Source organism: Choloepus didactylus, chromosome 4 (genome assembly GCF_015220235.1).
Source record: "Choloepus didactylus isolate mChoDid1 chromosome 4, mChoDid1.pri, whole genome shotgun sequence".
In the NCBI taxonomy this organism is placed as follows: domain Eukaryota; kingdom Metazoa; phylum Chordata; class Mammalia; order Pilosa; family Megalonychidae; genus Choloepus; species Choloepus didactylus.
The window spans coordinates 130,799,644-130,815,468 of record NC_051310.1 but is presented as its reverse complement, the minus strand read 5'-3'; the positions used below and the strand labels follow the sequence as shown (position 1 = coordinate 130,815,468).

At 39.6% G+C, this 15,825-nt stretch overlaps 1 protein-coding gene across 2 annotated transcripts in view; it reads left to right on the top strand.

Moving 5' to 3' along the window:
• SLC27A2 (solute carrier family 27 member 2) overlaps window positions 1–15,825 on the top strand; it is a 68,697-nt gene that overhangs the window by 25,545 nt on the left and 27,327 nt on the right. For both annotated transcript variants that reach the window (XM_037834011.1, XM_037834012.1), the window contains exons 2-4: window positions 280–489; window positions 9,222–9,380; window positions 11,496–11,620. In XM_037834011.1, the coding sequence (XP_037689939.1) occupies window positions 280–489; window positions 9,222–9,380; window positions 11,496–11,620 (494 nt within the window). The remainder of the gene's footprint in view (window positions 1–279; window positions 490–9,221; window positions 9,381–11,495; window positions 11,621–15,825) is intronic.

Below are 15,825 nucleotides of genomic sequence, written 5' to 3'. Positions count from 1 at the left end.
GTTGTTTGCCTCCTACTTGCACATGGGAGCTCTCTTTATTCTTGGACACTCCTACACCTCTCCTACACAGGCCAAGTGGCAATGAGAAGTAGCAGGGAAAAAAGGCAGACTTAGTTAAAAAAAAAAAAAAAAAAAAAAAGCCTAATTATCAGCATCACTTGTCATGTCCACAGATTTTAGCAAAAATTACTCTGAAAGCAAATTTACCATAAAGCTTGTTGCATTAAGGGAACTTCAATAGACTAATTTAGTTTGTTTTGATCTTTTTATTCAATTAAGAACTACAAGCAGCCATTGAAGAGGTGATGCCAAGCCTGAAGAAAGATGATGTGTCCATCTATTATGTGAGCAGAACGTCTAACACACAGGGGGTTGACTCCTTCCTGGACAAAGTGGACGAAGTATCAGCTGAACCTATCCCAGAGTCTTGGAGGTCTGAAGTGACTTTTTCCACTCCTGCCTTATACATTTATACTTCTGGAACTACAGGTAAAAACAGGATTCTGAAAGAAATGGAACTATTCTAAAAAGGAGTTAAATATTGACTTAGGTTTTCAAGTGTTCTCTTTCTTTGGCAAAACTTATCAGATAACTAATACTTCAGAAAGTTTAGCTCTTTGCATGTGGGAACAGATCTTATTTCATAGAATATGATCACATTTGGGTTCCCCAAGCTATAAATATTTTCCCCCTGCTTAGTGTAGTATAGATAAAGAGGTTAACAAAGAATAAATTAATAGTTACGTGATGAATGAGATTTGGCACTGGATAGGTTATTGGAATTTTTTCAACAATTATTATAGATTGATTATATATATCCAAAGTCCATATATAATGTAAATGTAACACAAGCAAAGACCAAAGAGCAGTACTGAGTTTATAGTTTTATAAACGTTTTGATTACTATCTTTCTTCCCATGCAACATGGACTCAGTCCTGTCTGGTAGATTGTGAATGTAGGATGGCTCTAGCACAGGGCCTAAAAGACTGTATTTCATTAAATCTAGGATGCCTTCAACTGTAAGCTACACCATTATTTTATGAGCCACCATAAAAAAACAAAACAAAACAAAACAAAAATGCCACTTAAGCCATGTCAACCTGTTGATTTCAAGACACATCCAGATTTCAAAAGTTTTGAGTATGAAAAAATGTGCATCTTAGAATTGATGAAATATGACAAATCATACTAGGAGCCTCCCCCGACATGGTTCAATCTGGAAAAGATGATATTAAGGGTAGTATATGCCAGGCACTATGCTAGGAACTTTGTTGATTTGTTCATACAATTATTCCACCACTTCCTGAGATGGATACTATTCTTGTTCCTATCTTACAGATTGAGAAACTGATGCTTGGGTTAAGGAACACCCCATGATAAAAAATAGAAGCATCAGGATTCACCTTGGTAGCCTGATTCCACAGCTCATACTACTGCCCACTCTGCCATAAGACTTCCTAGTTCATTCTTTTAAGACAGATTATTTCTGGTTAACCTACTCTAAGCCAGGGAAAATGTTACCAAAATGTATCCCAATATCTGAGGGATGTATGTTAAGGGGGGCAGGAAGCTAGCTGCAGAATGCTGATTATTATATTATTATCATTATTATTATTATTGGGAAATTGAACATGAGTCTTTCATTTTATCATTTTATATCTATATATATTATCCTTGTAAATAACCAACCATTATAGATAAGGCTAAATGTTCCTTTGAGCCTTTTATCTCAATACCAGCCAATGGGTACTTTCTCCTTCACCTCACAGGCCCTGAACAGCAATCTGATCTCCCAGTTTCTGAACTTGAGTTTAATTTGAATGCCAATTTCCTCATTGTTACTATTGCTAAATATTTTCTTTAAGTAAATTGGGGGGGGGGGGGGGACAGAGAATGACATATTAAAGCTAATGTCCAAACCAAAAACCCTGTCATTTTTTTTGTCAAAAGCTGTTTGTCACCATGCCAACAGAATGGCAGGATTACATAATTAACCAACCACCTCTACTACATACAGACACTACCTTAATATATGGGACTACATCTTCATTTCTAACTAGAATGGTAAAATGGAAAATTATAAACTTTGACTTGGGGAATAATTTAGATAAAGAGAGTCCTTGGTATGATGGGAACTAATCTAATACTAGTTTTAATATTAGTCTTAATACTGAATAGATAAATATGGAAATTTTCCATAATGTGTGTTTGGTAGTCAAATATGAAACCCATTTTGATGGTTAAGCTCATGTGTCAACTTAGGTTATGGGGTCCAGCTATTTGATCAAGCAAGCACTGGCATGATTGTTACTGTGGAGTGTTTCATGGATTTAAATCATTAGTTGGTTGATGGCATCTAAGTCTGAACACATACACCAGCAACAAAAGAGATAGTCTTCAGCAATGAGAAAAGCCTCATCCAATCGGTTGAAGCCCTCAAAGGGAGAACTGATGATTTCAGCAGTCAGAAAGAACATCTGTCTCTGCTGCAGCCAGCCAGACTCTCCTGGGGAATTCATCAAAACCTAAATAAGAATTCCCAATTTGTGTCCTGCCTTATGGAATTTGGACTTGCCATTCCCCATGGTCAACATGAGCCAATTCCTATAATAAACCTTTTAATATTTACATACATACACCTATACATATATATGTACATATCTCCTGTCAGTTTGGTTTCTCTGGAGAACCCTGACTAATACACCCATTTTAGGCAGAAAAACAGAAGGGACCCTCATTAATTTAATCCATAATTCAGTATTTAATTTTATTGGAAGGCAATTGGGTTGAGTTTATTTTCGTTTTTTCCTTATCTCTGAGTAAAATATTTGCTAAGTTATTCTTGTAAACATTAATTAAAAGAACTCATTTAAGAAATTGGAGAGCAAAATGTTTTCCTCTGTTCCTCAAAGGCAATCATTAGCACAAAATTATATGCTAGTTGCCAAGTATTCTTATTTCTTCATTAAAACGAAATCTTAAATTAGGAAAGTTTCTGAAAGTACCTCAAAGCACCAAAGATGTTCATTTCTTTTTAAAAATAAATTCAGATCTTTACTCAGACAATTCTTTTCCATGGGGAATATAATTGATTTATTGATGCTTTCTTCTGCTTCTTGCTATTAGTGTAGAATGGCACATAAAATGTAACACAATGCCAGTGGGTCACTGTCAGAAGAAAATTGAGGAGCTAAGATGGCGGCATAGAGAGGAGTGGAAGACTGTTAGTCCCCCCCGAAACAATTCATAAATGACCAAAAAACTAGGAAATAACCTGGAATAACTGCAGGGAGACAAACGTGACTGTCCATTCATCATACACCAACCTGAATTGGGAGGAATGCCCGAGATTGCAGCATAAAATCTGCAAGTAAAATTGCGGACCTGCACCGAGAGCCAAGAGCCCCTCCCTCACAGAAGCCTCACAGTGCTAGAGAGCAGCACTCTCTCAGCCCGGCTCCAACTGGGGTTTTAATGTTTACTGCTCAATACAGACAGCAAATCCTCAACAAGCAGACAGAGGCTTTTGGTGACAACTGACCTTGGGAGAGTCGGGAGACATATCTGTCTCAGGACAGGGAGCCCAGAGGATCAGGTGCTATCTCTGGCCAACGGGTGAATCTGGGAGCTTTTCTCTCCCTTTCTTTCTCTGTGAAGAAAACCTCAGCCATTTTCAGCCTGCAGCGCTTTGTAGTAAAGACAGCTTCAGCCATTTTAAAATCAAAGCACTTTGACCAGCAGAGTCACAGAAACAAAGAACTTATTGATACGCAGATGACCTCTCTGGAGGGGGCATAGCTTCCCAAGAGGAAAGGGAGGGGCCCAGCTCTACTGCCTGCCTTTCTGGAACCAGACCCCAAAGCCTGGGGGAGAAGAGCCACAGGCCACACCCTCTTACACCAGCCAGTGACAGGCTGACAGATGGATTTGCTGGGCAGAAAAGCACAGGTGTATCAATCTTCTGAGAAAAACCATCAGGGAAACCAGATACTGAAAATTTCCTCCTTCTGTGACCTGAGCCTGTTCTCATCTGGGAAAACCTGATTGGGGTGGCCTAGGAGGTCAGATGCCTAGACAACAGAAAACTACAACCTACACTAAGAAAAACGAAGCTATGGCCCAGTCAAAGGAACAAACATACACTTCAACTGAGATACAGGAATTTAAACAACTAATGCTAAATCAATTCAAAAAGTTTAGAGAATATTTTGCAAAAGAGATAGAGGCTATAAAGAAAACACTGGGCATACATAAGGCAGAAATTGAAAGTTCAAAAAAACAACTAGTAGAATCTGTGGAAATGAAAGGCACAACACAAGAGATGAAAGACACAATGGAAACACACAACAGCAGATCTCAAGAGGCAGAAGAAAACACTCAGGAACTGGAGAACAAAACACCTGAAAGCCTACACGCGAAGGAGCAGATGGAGAAAAGAGTGAAAAAATATGAGCAACGTCTCCAGGAACTTAAGGATGAAACAAAGTACAAGAATATATGTATCATTGGTGTCCCAGAAGGAGAAGAGAAGGGAGAAGGGGCAGAGGCAATAATAGAGGAAATAATCAATGAAAATTTCCCATCTCTTATGAAAGACATAAAATTACAGATCCAAGAAGCGCAGCATACTCCAAACAGAATAGATCTGAATAGGTCTACGCCAAGACACTTAATAATCAGATTATCAACTGTCAAAGACAAAGAGAGAATCCTGAAAGCAGCAAGAGAAAAGCAATCCATTACATACAAAGGAAGCTTAATAAGATTATGTGCAGATCTCTCAGCAGAAACCAGGGAGGCAAGAAGGAAGTGGTGTGATATATTTAAGATACTGAAAGAGAAAAACCACCAACCAAGAATCCTATATCCAGCAAAGCTGTCCTTCAAATATGAAGGAGAGCTCAAAATATTTTCCGACAAACAGACAATGAGAGACTTTGTGAACAAGACACCCACCCTACAGGAAATACTAAAGGGAGCACTACAGAATGATATGAGAAGACAGGACTGCATGGTCTGGAACACAGTTTTGGGATATGGTAGCATAGCAATGTAAGTACACTGAACAAAGATAACTGTGAATATGGTTGAGAGAGGAGGGTTGGGAGCATGTGAGACACCAGAAGAAAGGAGGAAAGATAAAGAATGGGACTGTGTAACTTGGTGAAATCTAGCATGTTCAACAATTGTGATAAAATGTACAAATATGTTCTTTTACAAGGGAGAACAAGCAAATGTCAACCTTGCAAGGTGTTAAAAATGGGGAGGCACTGGGGAGGGATGAAATCAATGTAAACTAGAGACTGTAACTAGCAGAATCATTGTATTATGCTTCCTTTAATGTAACAAAGGCGATATACCAAGGTAAATGCAGATAAGAGGGAGGGATAGGGGAGGCATTTGTTTAGACACTTGACATTGGTGGTGTTGTCTGACTCTTTACTCTACTTTGATTTAAGGTTACTTTTCCTTTTGCTACTTCCTAGCTGTCATTTTTTTTCCTCTTTTTTTTGCCTAACTTCTTTGACTCTCCCTCCTGCCTTGTGGAAGAAATGTAGATGACCTCATATAGATAGTGGTGAAGGTGGTGAACACATAAATGTGTGCCCATACAGAGAACCATCAGTTGTTTACTTAGGATGGAATGTATGGTGTGTGAACAAAACCATCTTAAAAAAAAAAATGGGTTGATGACAAAACCTCGAGGGAAATATACTAAGTGAAATAAGCCAGACACATAAGGACAAATATTGCAGGGTCTCACTGATAAGAAATGATTATAATATGTAAACTGATAGACATGAAATATAAGGTACAAAAATATAGGACAAGGCTTAAGAATGGGGAGCGGTTGCTTAGTATGAGCAGAATGTTCAACTAGGGCAAACGTAAATGTTTGGAAATGAACAGAGGTGTCGGTAGCAAGATGTGAGAATAACTAACAGTGCCGAATGGTGCATGAATGAGGTGGAAAGGGGAAGCTCAGAGTCATATATGTCACCAGAAGGAAAGTTGGAGATCAAAAGATGGGAATATATAAAACTGAATCCTATGGTGGGCAATGTCCATGATTAACTGTACAAATATTAGAAATCTCTTCCATGAACCAGAACAAATGTATAACAATACAACTAGAGGGGCATATAGGGAAGAACTATATACCTATTGCAAACTATATACTACAGTTAGTAGTATTTCAACATTCTTTCACAAACAGTAACAAATGTACTATACCAACACTACGAGTCAACAATTGAGGGGGGTTGTTTAGGGATATGGGAGGATTTGAGTTTCGTTGTTTTTTTTTTGTTTTTTTCTTTTTTCATCTTTCACTTTATTTCTTGTCTGGAGTAATGGAAAAGTTCTAAAAATTGAACAAAAATTAAGTGCAGTGATGGATGCACAGCTGTATGAGGGTACCAGGGGCAACTGATTGTACACTTTGGATCTTTGGATAATTGTATGGTATCTGGACGATCCCAATAAAAATTAGAAGAAAAAAATTAATTAATTTTGAGTTGTGATTATAATAATGGTTAATAATGGTAGTTTGCTGACCACATTACGTTGCCTTATAACTAATAGCTGTTATTTGGGCAGGTCCTGGCTGAGGTTCCGTCTCAGTTTTCCAGGCTGCTATAACAAATAGCACACAATGGGTTAGCTTGAACAACAGGAATTTACTGGCTCGCAGTTTCAGAGGCTAGAAGGCTTGCTTCCTCCTGGAGTAGTGTTCTGGCTAGCCAGCAATCCTTGGATTCCTTGGTTTTCCCATCACATGGCAGTCTCCTCTCCTTTTCTCTTCTTGGTTCCATTGACCTCTAGCTTCTGGCTCTTACCTGAGGCTTTCTCTCAATATCTTATAAAGGACTCCAGTAATCTGGATTAAGGACTACCCTCATGTAGTTGGGCCACACCGTAATGAAAATTATCGTTAAGAGGTCCTATTTACAATGAATTCACACCCACAGATATGGGGATGAAGACCGAGACAAGTCCAAATTGAAGTACATAATGCAGTCCACCACAGGTACCATCAAGTATTGAAAGATTTGAATCTATGAAGAACTGTCTTCCTCCTCACAGAGCCAACTTTCCCACTCAGGTCTTAAACTCTAACCCCAGCTCCATTAGCAGTGACTTCATACTCTCTCCAACAAAACTAACCTTGCAAGAGAAACAGTATAAGAATACCCTTTCAATATAAGATTTCAAAAATTTATGTGAATTATAGTTAAGAAAATGCAAATGGATCAAATTCACTCATATTAAGAAAAGAACTAAAAGTACACTGAAATACCACTTTTCATCTTTCAGATTGGCACAAATCCCAGTGTTTGAGAGCACATTTTGGCAAGGCTAGAAGGAAACAGACAGACTCATATATAGCTAACAGGGGAGTAGAATGGAGAGAATGACTAGCATTGTGGCAGTATCTATCAAAATTACAAAGACTTGCATCTTTTGATCCAGCAACTTCATTTCATCTAATTCATCCTACAGATGTATTTTCATAGGTGTGAACTGCCATGTGAACAAGGTTATTCACTAATATAAGTTACTATATATATATATATATATATATATATATATATAATCATACAAAGGACTTGATGTAGGTGGGAGAGAGAATAAATGAATAAATAAATGAGGGAAATCTCTGTACAGCTATGAACAAATCTCTAAGACACATTGTAAAGGAGGGGACAAAGGGCACAACAGTGTGCATAGTTTTTTAATGGAGGAGAGGACAAAAACATGAGGAAATGTTCATATTTGCTTGTATTTGTATAGAGAAACTCTAGAAAAGTACATAAGAAATTAATAAAGTAGTTATAAAGGAAGGTAATTGGATGGATGGGAGCAGAAATGAGACTTTTTGCTGTATACCTATTTATATTTTTAAGTTTTTGAACTATATGTATATACTACCTAATGAAAAGTGAATTTTTATAAAGGGCTTTGTAAATGTATTTATGAAACTTTACCCACCAAAGTGGAATATAAAAGGGCCTGACCAGTGCCCCTGAGAGGAGGAGGATTTGGCTTAAAACAGCCCATCCCAAGTCCAAAAGCCTTTGCAGTCTCTTAGCTTATCGTTGAATATCTGCATGAATTAGGTACCCCATTCCATCATATTAAATAATTATAGGTAAGCTACTTTCTGTCGAGAAATTTGAATATTTTGCCTGAATTTAACTTTACTGATCCTGAAGTCAGACTTGGAGAGCCTACAGTCACCCTCTGTCACCTTTTAGGCTGGAAGTTCAAACTCCTCACTCAACCTGATGCTCCAGACAGTCTGCACTCCCCAGCCTCAATCCAGTTTCACTCAGTACAGTCTCTGTTTCCTACAAGATGTAACATTTTGTCTGATTCACTGTATCCATAGCTGAACTCATGATCTTACCCCTGATCCCTCATGCCCTGCCAGGCTCCCCAGGTCTGTTAATAACTCCCAGGAGCTAGAGCCTCAAGCCTTAGAGTCATTTCTTGACCCTTTTATCATCCTCCTTCATTCTCTCTCCCACAAAGTTTCCCTAGGAAAAAAATATATAACCCCGGAACCTGTCCTTTTCATCTCATCCCCACTGCCATTTGCCAGCCTAATCCCTCATCACATTGGAGACTGGTGGGAGAGAAAAAAGCACAGCTGCTTACAGCTGTGTGACTGTACCAATGTATTTAATCTCTGAATCTCAGCTTTCTCATCTTTGAGATGGAAAATGTAATTCTACCCATCTCGTAATGTCATGATGAATATTAAATGAAATATTTGAAAATACCTCGCAAAGTGCTAGGCACAGAGCATAAATTCAATAGACGTTCATTCCCTTCTCTTCCTTTTCTATTCAGATTATTACTGTGATAACTGTCTAACTCAGGGGCCAACCAAAGACAGCCCCCCAATGGTTTTAAAAAATAAGGTTCTATCACAACACAGCCATGCTCGTTTGTTTACAAATGTCTGTGGCTGCTTTCGGGCTCAGTGACAGAGTTGAGCAGTAGAAACAAGACCCATGGCTCACAAAGCCTAAAACATTTACTATCTGGTCCTTCAGAGAAAAAAAAATTGCCAACTCCTGGTCTAACTGGTCATGGCCCTCCCCTAGGCAATTGTCTAAAGACAGGATGATGAATCCTTCCAAACCAGATGTGTCTCCTAGACTACGTGAGCCAATCCTGGCTCATTCATGACTTCTCTTCTGTCTTTTCAAAGGTCTTCCGAAAGCTGCGGTGATCAATCATCAGCGCATATGGTATGGAACTGGCCTCGCTATCACAAGTGGGATTAAGGAAAATGATGTCATCTATACCACTCTGCCGTTGTACCACAGTGCTGCGCTTTTGATTGGAGTACACGGATGTATCCTGACTGGTAAGATTTTTCTTTCAACGAGGCATTGGAGGCCAATATTTATTCACATCTGCTCATAAGGAAAAGTAGTAAAAATTTGGCCATTTTCCTGTGTGTCTGCTAGGAACAGTGTTCAATTCTACATTAATTACAAAGCTTTTTGGCTCACACATTGCAAGCAAGCATCTAAAATAATTTAAATTTTCTCATCCCTGCTTGTCTAATAATGTAATACTATAATTGTTCAATACTCTAATTATATCCAAGAGGATACTCCTCTAAAACATTTAGGTCTTTTTCCAGATTATAATTCTTGACTCTTAAATTCCATAAATAATTCTCCTATGTTATTTCCATCCTCAGAAATCTGTGTATCGGTCTTCATCAACATCTGATTTAAAAACTTCGCCTTCAGTTGTCCCCATTCTACTTGATTCTCCCAACTCCTCAACTCTGGTCAAAATACCTAACTTGCCATCTCTTCTCTTTATTTCTTAAGTTTTTAAACCCTCAAATTAGAGTTGCTATTCACTCTCCTTCCAGTAGGATTTATGCTGTTTTTATGCATCAAGGCTCAGTCCAAGGCCCACCTGTTCCAGGAAGCCATCCTCTAACTCTCTAACAGAGCTAAAGAACTAATTTAACTTTCTCTGCCTTGTGGCATTTCATTTAGCATTGCAAGATCATTGGATTGCCCAAGCCCCTGCTTTTTTCTCTCATCAGCTAACTGATCAACTGGAAAATCCCTAGTCCAGCAGTTGTACCAACCTCCAAGTCAGCAAGAAATGCCTGGGCCTGCTTGTATTGCCATGCCCTTGAAGAAGAGGGACAAATCAATTGTTCATTCTTTTGCTTCAGCATCATAGATACATGCTGACAAAAATGTCTCCTCTTCTAAAACATTGGCCTTTTGTGGAGTGAGGAGTAAAAATAAACTAATAATCCAGAAAAATTTGTGAGTTTTTTATTTCACTTTTACTACATTTCATACCTATAATTAGATTACATGACATTATTTTTCCCATTGTATTAGTTTCATATTGCTACTGTAACAAATTACCACAAAACTAATGACTTAAAACAGCACAAATTTATTATCTTACAGTTCTGGAAACCAGAAGTAAAATCCAGGGGTTAGCTGCACTGTATTCCTTCTGGAGGCTCTAGAGGAGAATCCATTTCCTCATCTTTTCTAGCTTCTAGAGGCCGCCTCCATTCCTTCGCTCACACCCTTCGTCCGTTCAGAGGGCATCACTCCAGTTGTTTCTGTCATCTCATCTCCTTCTACCTTTGACCTGCTTGCCTCCTTCTTACAAGGGCTCTTATGATTACATTGGGCCCACCCAGATAATCTAGGATTCTCTTCCCGTTTCAAGATCCTTAATTTAATTACATCTACAAAATCCTTTTTACCATGTAAGGTTACATATCCGTAGGTTCTTGGGATTAAGTCATGGATAAAATTGGGGACCATTATTCTGTCTGTCACACCCACACCCATCAAAGAGGAATCTATTCACCTGCTTGCTCAAGACCCTGCCTCTCCATGACCTGCAAAATTAAGTTTAGCTCCTCCACCTGGCACACCCAAGCTCTCCATATGTACACCCCTGGTTTCTTCTCCATTTTCATCTCCCAGAACCTGCCCAACCTTCACCACCCCAGTTGCCAAGCAGACTGAGTCTTGGCAGTACCCGCTTCTAGACTGTCCTATCTTTGTGTTTGAGTTTTCCCCTCTGCCTGGGATTCTCTCATTTCCATATTCTTTTGTCAAGACAGAACTCAAATCCTGCCTCTTGCAGAATGCCTTTCTCACGCCTTCTCCCCTAACAGAATTAATCTACATACATACAGACACACACACACCCAACTCCCTTAGGGCCTCATTTGAATCTATTACTTACAGCCTGCTGCCTTGTATTTGAATGGCTTTTGTTTGTGTCTTCTTCCCAGTATGAGTGGAAGCTCCTATAGAACAAAACCATTCCTATTCATTTTTTGTACTCTGTATAATAGGTACTCACTAATTGTTAGTAAATATAATTCACTTTTTAATTTCTCCCTTTCAAGGTGACAAGTTAAATATAATTGGTGGAATTTTTTGTAACATTTCTTTCTGTGCCTTCTTTGTTTTAGGTGCTACTCTTGCTTTGCGGACCAAATTTTCAGCCAGCCAGTTTTGGGATGACTGCAGAAAATACAATGTTACTGTCATTCAGTATATCGGTGAACTGCTTCGGTATTTATGCAACTCACCCCAGGTAACACTCCCCATGTTTCAGTACCTTATTGAAATGGTTAAGATGGGAATTCAAGTCATCTTGGATTTAAACTACAGGTGTTTGTCATGATAGAGTGCGAGGCACTACACGTACCCTGTAAAGAGGGTTTAATAGGTGGAAATTGCTATTTATCCCCTGCCTCTTTATCTCTTTCCATATCTTTCCCTCTTCCTAGTGTAACCTCCACTTCCCTCTCTGCCTAGTAAAAGCCTACTACTCACTGTCAAAGCCCAGTTCAAGTGATACCTCATCTATTAAACCTATTTGGGTCACTCCAGCAAAAGTCATCTCTCCCTTCCCCTACATCATTTTATTAGTTTATTTCTTCCTCCCTGTGGCCCTCATCACATTGCAGGCATTTGTCTTCATGCCTCCCATCCTCTCTAGGCTGTAGAATCTTTGGTGGCAGGGACCACATTGTGTCTCCTTTCTCTCTCTTAAACCAAATGCATGCAGTAAACTTTTATTTAATGTTGTTTAGTGAATAATTCTCCATGAGGTCTTGAACCCAACCAACCAACCATGTCACTAAGTTTGGAACAGATGTCCCAAGGTAACCCTAGGGGCCTTGGATCCACCTTGTTTGCAGATATCCAGATATCCTACGGGTTGTTCACAAGAGCTCATCCTGCCCAGTCTCTCAGCTCTAATCGGAGATCTGATGGCCTGCCTTGGAACTAAATCAGGGCTTCTCAACAGTGGCACTGCTGACACTGGGGGGCCACTAATTCTTTACTGTATAGGCTTGTCCTCTGCATTAGAAGCAGCATCCTTACTTCTGCCCACAAGATGCCAGTGGTATACCCCACCCCACCCCAGTCATGACAATAAGAATGTCTCCAGGCAAAACATCCCCTAGTTGAGACGTACTGGACTAGATAATATGGACTAGATAATATAGTAAACTCACCAGATTGTAGGTCATTTAATTTGTTCAAGTATCATAAGAAAACAAACTCCAAGGATCACTAAATTGAAAAATTGCTGTTTATAGTCACCTCTTATGTTCAACTTATATGCTGGCTGCTGTGTGATGTAGAAAGAAGTATAAGATCCTCCGTCCCAGCTCGCTCTCTCACTCACTTCATTCAATCTCAGCCCAGATGTCACCCCATCAGAGAGGCCCCTCCTACCAATTATCAAACGTATGGCTGCCAGTTCTTCACTGCCCATCTCCTTACTGCTTCTCATGGTACTATCATCTCCCGATATAGTTCAGGTTTATATGGTTATTGTCTGTCTCCCCCAGTTAAATGAAAGCTCCAAAAGTGCACCAAGATCTGTATCTGGTACATCATAGGCACTCAACAAATTTTGCTGAATGAACTTCTAAATTCTTGCCCATGAAAAATGTATAATTGAGTTGAGGGAGATAATAAGTACCTCCAGAATCTCAGACTTAATGCATATTATTCTGGTTTTTTGGCAGGTTCATGACCAATGTTCATGATTAGCTGTGAAATGGTTTGGAGCCTTTTCCACAGCAATTTCTGTTGATGTCACTGTTGAACATTTTTCACATTAGTATTCCATCTGGTCCCCAAGATTGCATGCCTGTTAAAAGCCAGAAACCCATATGGGGCCCTTCTGTTTGGCTTTTCTTTTCTACCTTAAAGGCACCCCTTGTCAGTTAGAAGTCTCCTGGGGAAGTCCATGTTGTTTCTGTTAGTTCTAATGGGAGCCACCTTTGGACATAAGGAAAAGAAACATATTTATGCTTAGCTCTTCAGGCTCACACACACACTTCCATCTTTTCTCATTTTTCTTAATGTTTTCTCAGAATGATTCTGGAAAACAAAAACAGTTTGGGATTTTATATCTTCAAAATATTTTATTATTAGCTGTATAATTTATGTCTAGTCTAGATGTAGATTTGGAGTTTCTGTTCTTGCTTCTTCCCACCTCTGAGTTCTGGTTTGTCTAGAAAATACCTTTGAGAATTATATGAAATGATCATAGCTACATCAAATACTTCAGTTAAAGATTCAGAAAAATCATAGGTCACCATAGGAGTGCAGATTCTTGTGGATTTAAAGGGAGCTTTAAAGAAAGATTTAAAGGACCTCTCAAACAAAAGTGGATGAATACTACAACTGATGGTGGAAGGTCTAGATTAATGTAATTAGAGACTTTCTCTCCCCGAGAGCTGCCTGGAAGCATAGGCTGTTCTGGAAGGCTACCACCACTACCATCCCCCGAGAACTGGATGTCAGAGAGGCTATTCCTGCCTAAATTGAACAGCTAAATCGAATAACACCCCTCCACAAATGGAGCAGCTCATCAGGAGAATCTGGGGCCAATTTTGGGGGAGGTGGAGGTCACTGCACTTTTGCTGCCTTCTTCTTAACCATATTCAGTAGTTCCTTCAGTAGAACAGAGGACTATGAGGGAAATGCTCCCAACCTCCCTTCAGTCAGTGGTTGATATCAGCTCAGAGGACTTAATATAGTGGTTAAGAGCATGAATTCTGGAGGCAGCAGACCTGAATGAATGCTTCCTCTGCCACTTAAGCAGGATAGTTAAACTCTGCATCTGTTTCCCATCATTCAAAAGGGGAAACAGTAGTACTTGCCTCATGGGGGGCTGTGAAGACTAAATAAGATGATGTATTCAAAGTACTTAGTCAAGTATCTGGCACGTAGTAAATGCTCAACAAATTGTAGCCATTATTATTGTTATTTTCAGTGCAAAACAGTGTATAGCTCATAGTAGGTGCTAAATAAATACTTGTTGAATGAATCGGTGAAATTCTGGCCCACATACACAAGGGAAGAGAGGAGAAATTTGGTTAATCACTCTTATCTAAGGTTGAGTGGGGTTGGATAACAAAATCACTGACTTTAAGTGATTTTTACCATACTACACCTGAATCTCCTTTATCCATATTTCTATTTCAATTTTAATTTTATTTTTAGAGCAGTTGTAGGTTCACAGAAAAGTCATGCAGCTAATATAGTCCTTTATCCATTTTATCTGTCTTCCATTGATATGGTTGGGCCTTAGCCTCCAGAGCACCTGTTTATAATGAAAGGCCAGCTCCTTGATCATCACCAGTCTGGTTCATTTTGAGCAGTGTACACATGTCAGTTCCTGTTATGTTTGTGTGGTTGCCTAAAAAAACAGTGTCATCTAAGAATAAATTATTTCTTGAAACAGGATATTTCTAAAGCTGAGTGTTTCTCTACTTCAAAAAGTCTTTGTACCACCTGCTGGGAAGGCAACCAAGAGAGGGAGGAGGAGGAAGGAAGGAAAGAGGTGGAAGGAAAAGGAGGAGGAGGGAAAAGAAAAATATATTCCAAGGGCCACACATAGAAGTCATTATATTTGGAATGGAAAGTAAGATAGATCAGAATCCCTGAAACAGCTGAATCAACTCAACTTACCTCCCTAGAGTTGTCTACCTTCCTTCAAAAATTAGATAACCTCTGTGGTCCCTTCCAGGTTAAAATGTCTGCCTCTGCATGACCTTCATTCGGCAAGAAAAGAGAATGGAGGGTATGCAACAGCGCAGAGTGGAAAGAGATCAATTTGACCTGTGGGTCCAGGGCAGGGGCAGGCCAGAGGAAAGAGGGAAGGAGAGTAGAATTGGAGAAGTATTGCTGACAGGGCGACGCAGGAATGAGACACGGACACAAAGCTAAGAATTAAGGGAGCAGAGGGCCCACTTGCATCTCGTGCTAAGTGGACGACAATGCAGCCTTGCTCCAGCTAGTTATTTCAGAAGATCAGGTGTATATGCTAAAGGTCCTCAGGTGGGGGAGAGCCCACCAGATACTTATGTTTACATCAGGTGTATTTACATCAGGTGCATACAATCTAGGTTTAAGACAATGGTAGTCACAAGACACACATCTTTACAGGGTGGGCCTGCATGGCATTCTATGCAGGCCTGCGGCTCAGAGTTCTAAGCCACCACCCTAGATATGCCTCAGGCAACATGGAAGACTCAGTTTCCCACAGAGAAGGTTTGCCAGAGAAGGTGAATGTTGAAGGGAGCAGAGAATATTCCAAAGAAGGACTTCTGGTTAGCAGGAATGGCTTGTGCAAAGCAGTAGCTCTCTGGGAACTATGAGCACCATGGCAGGAAGCAAGACTGGTGGCCTGGGGCCAGATGTCAAGGGTTTAACTAGGCTGAGACTTAAATGTAAATGTGACAAAGCACCGCTGAAGGACTTTACCTGGAA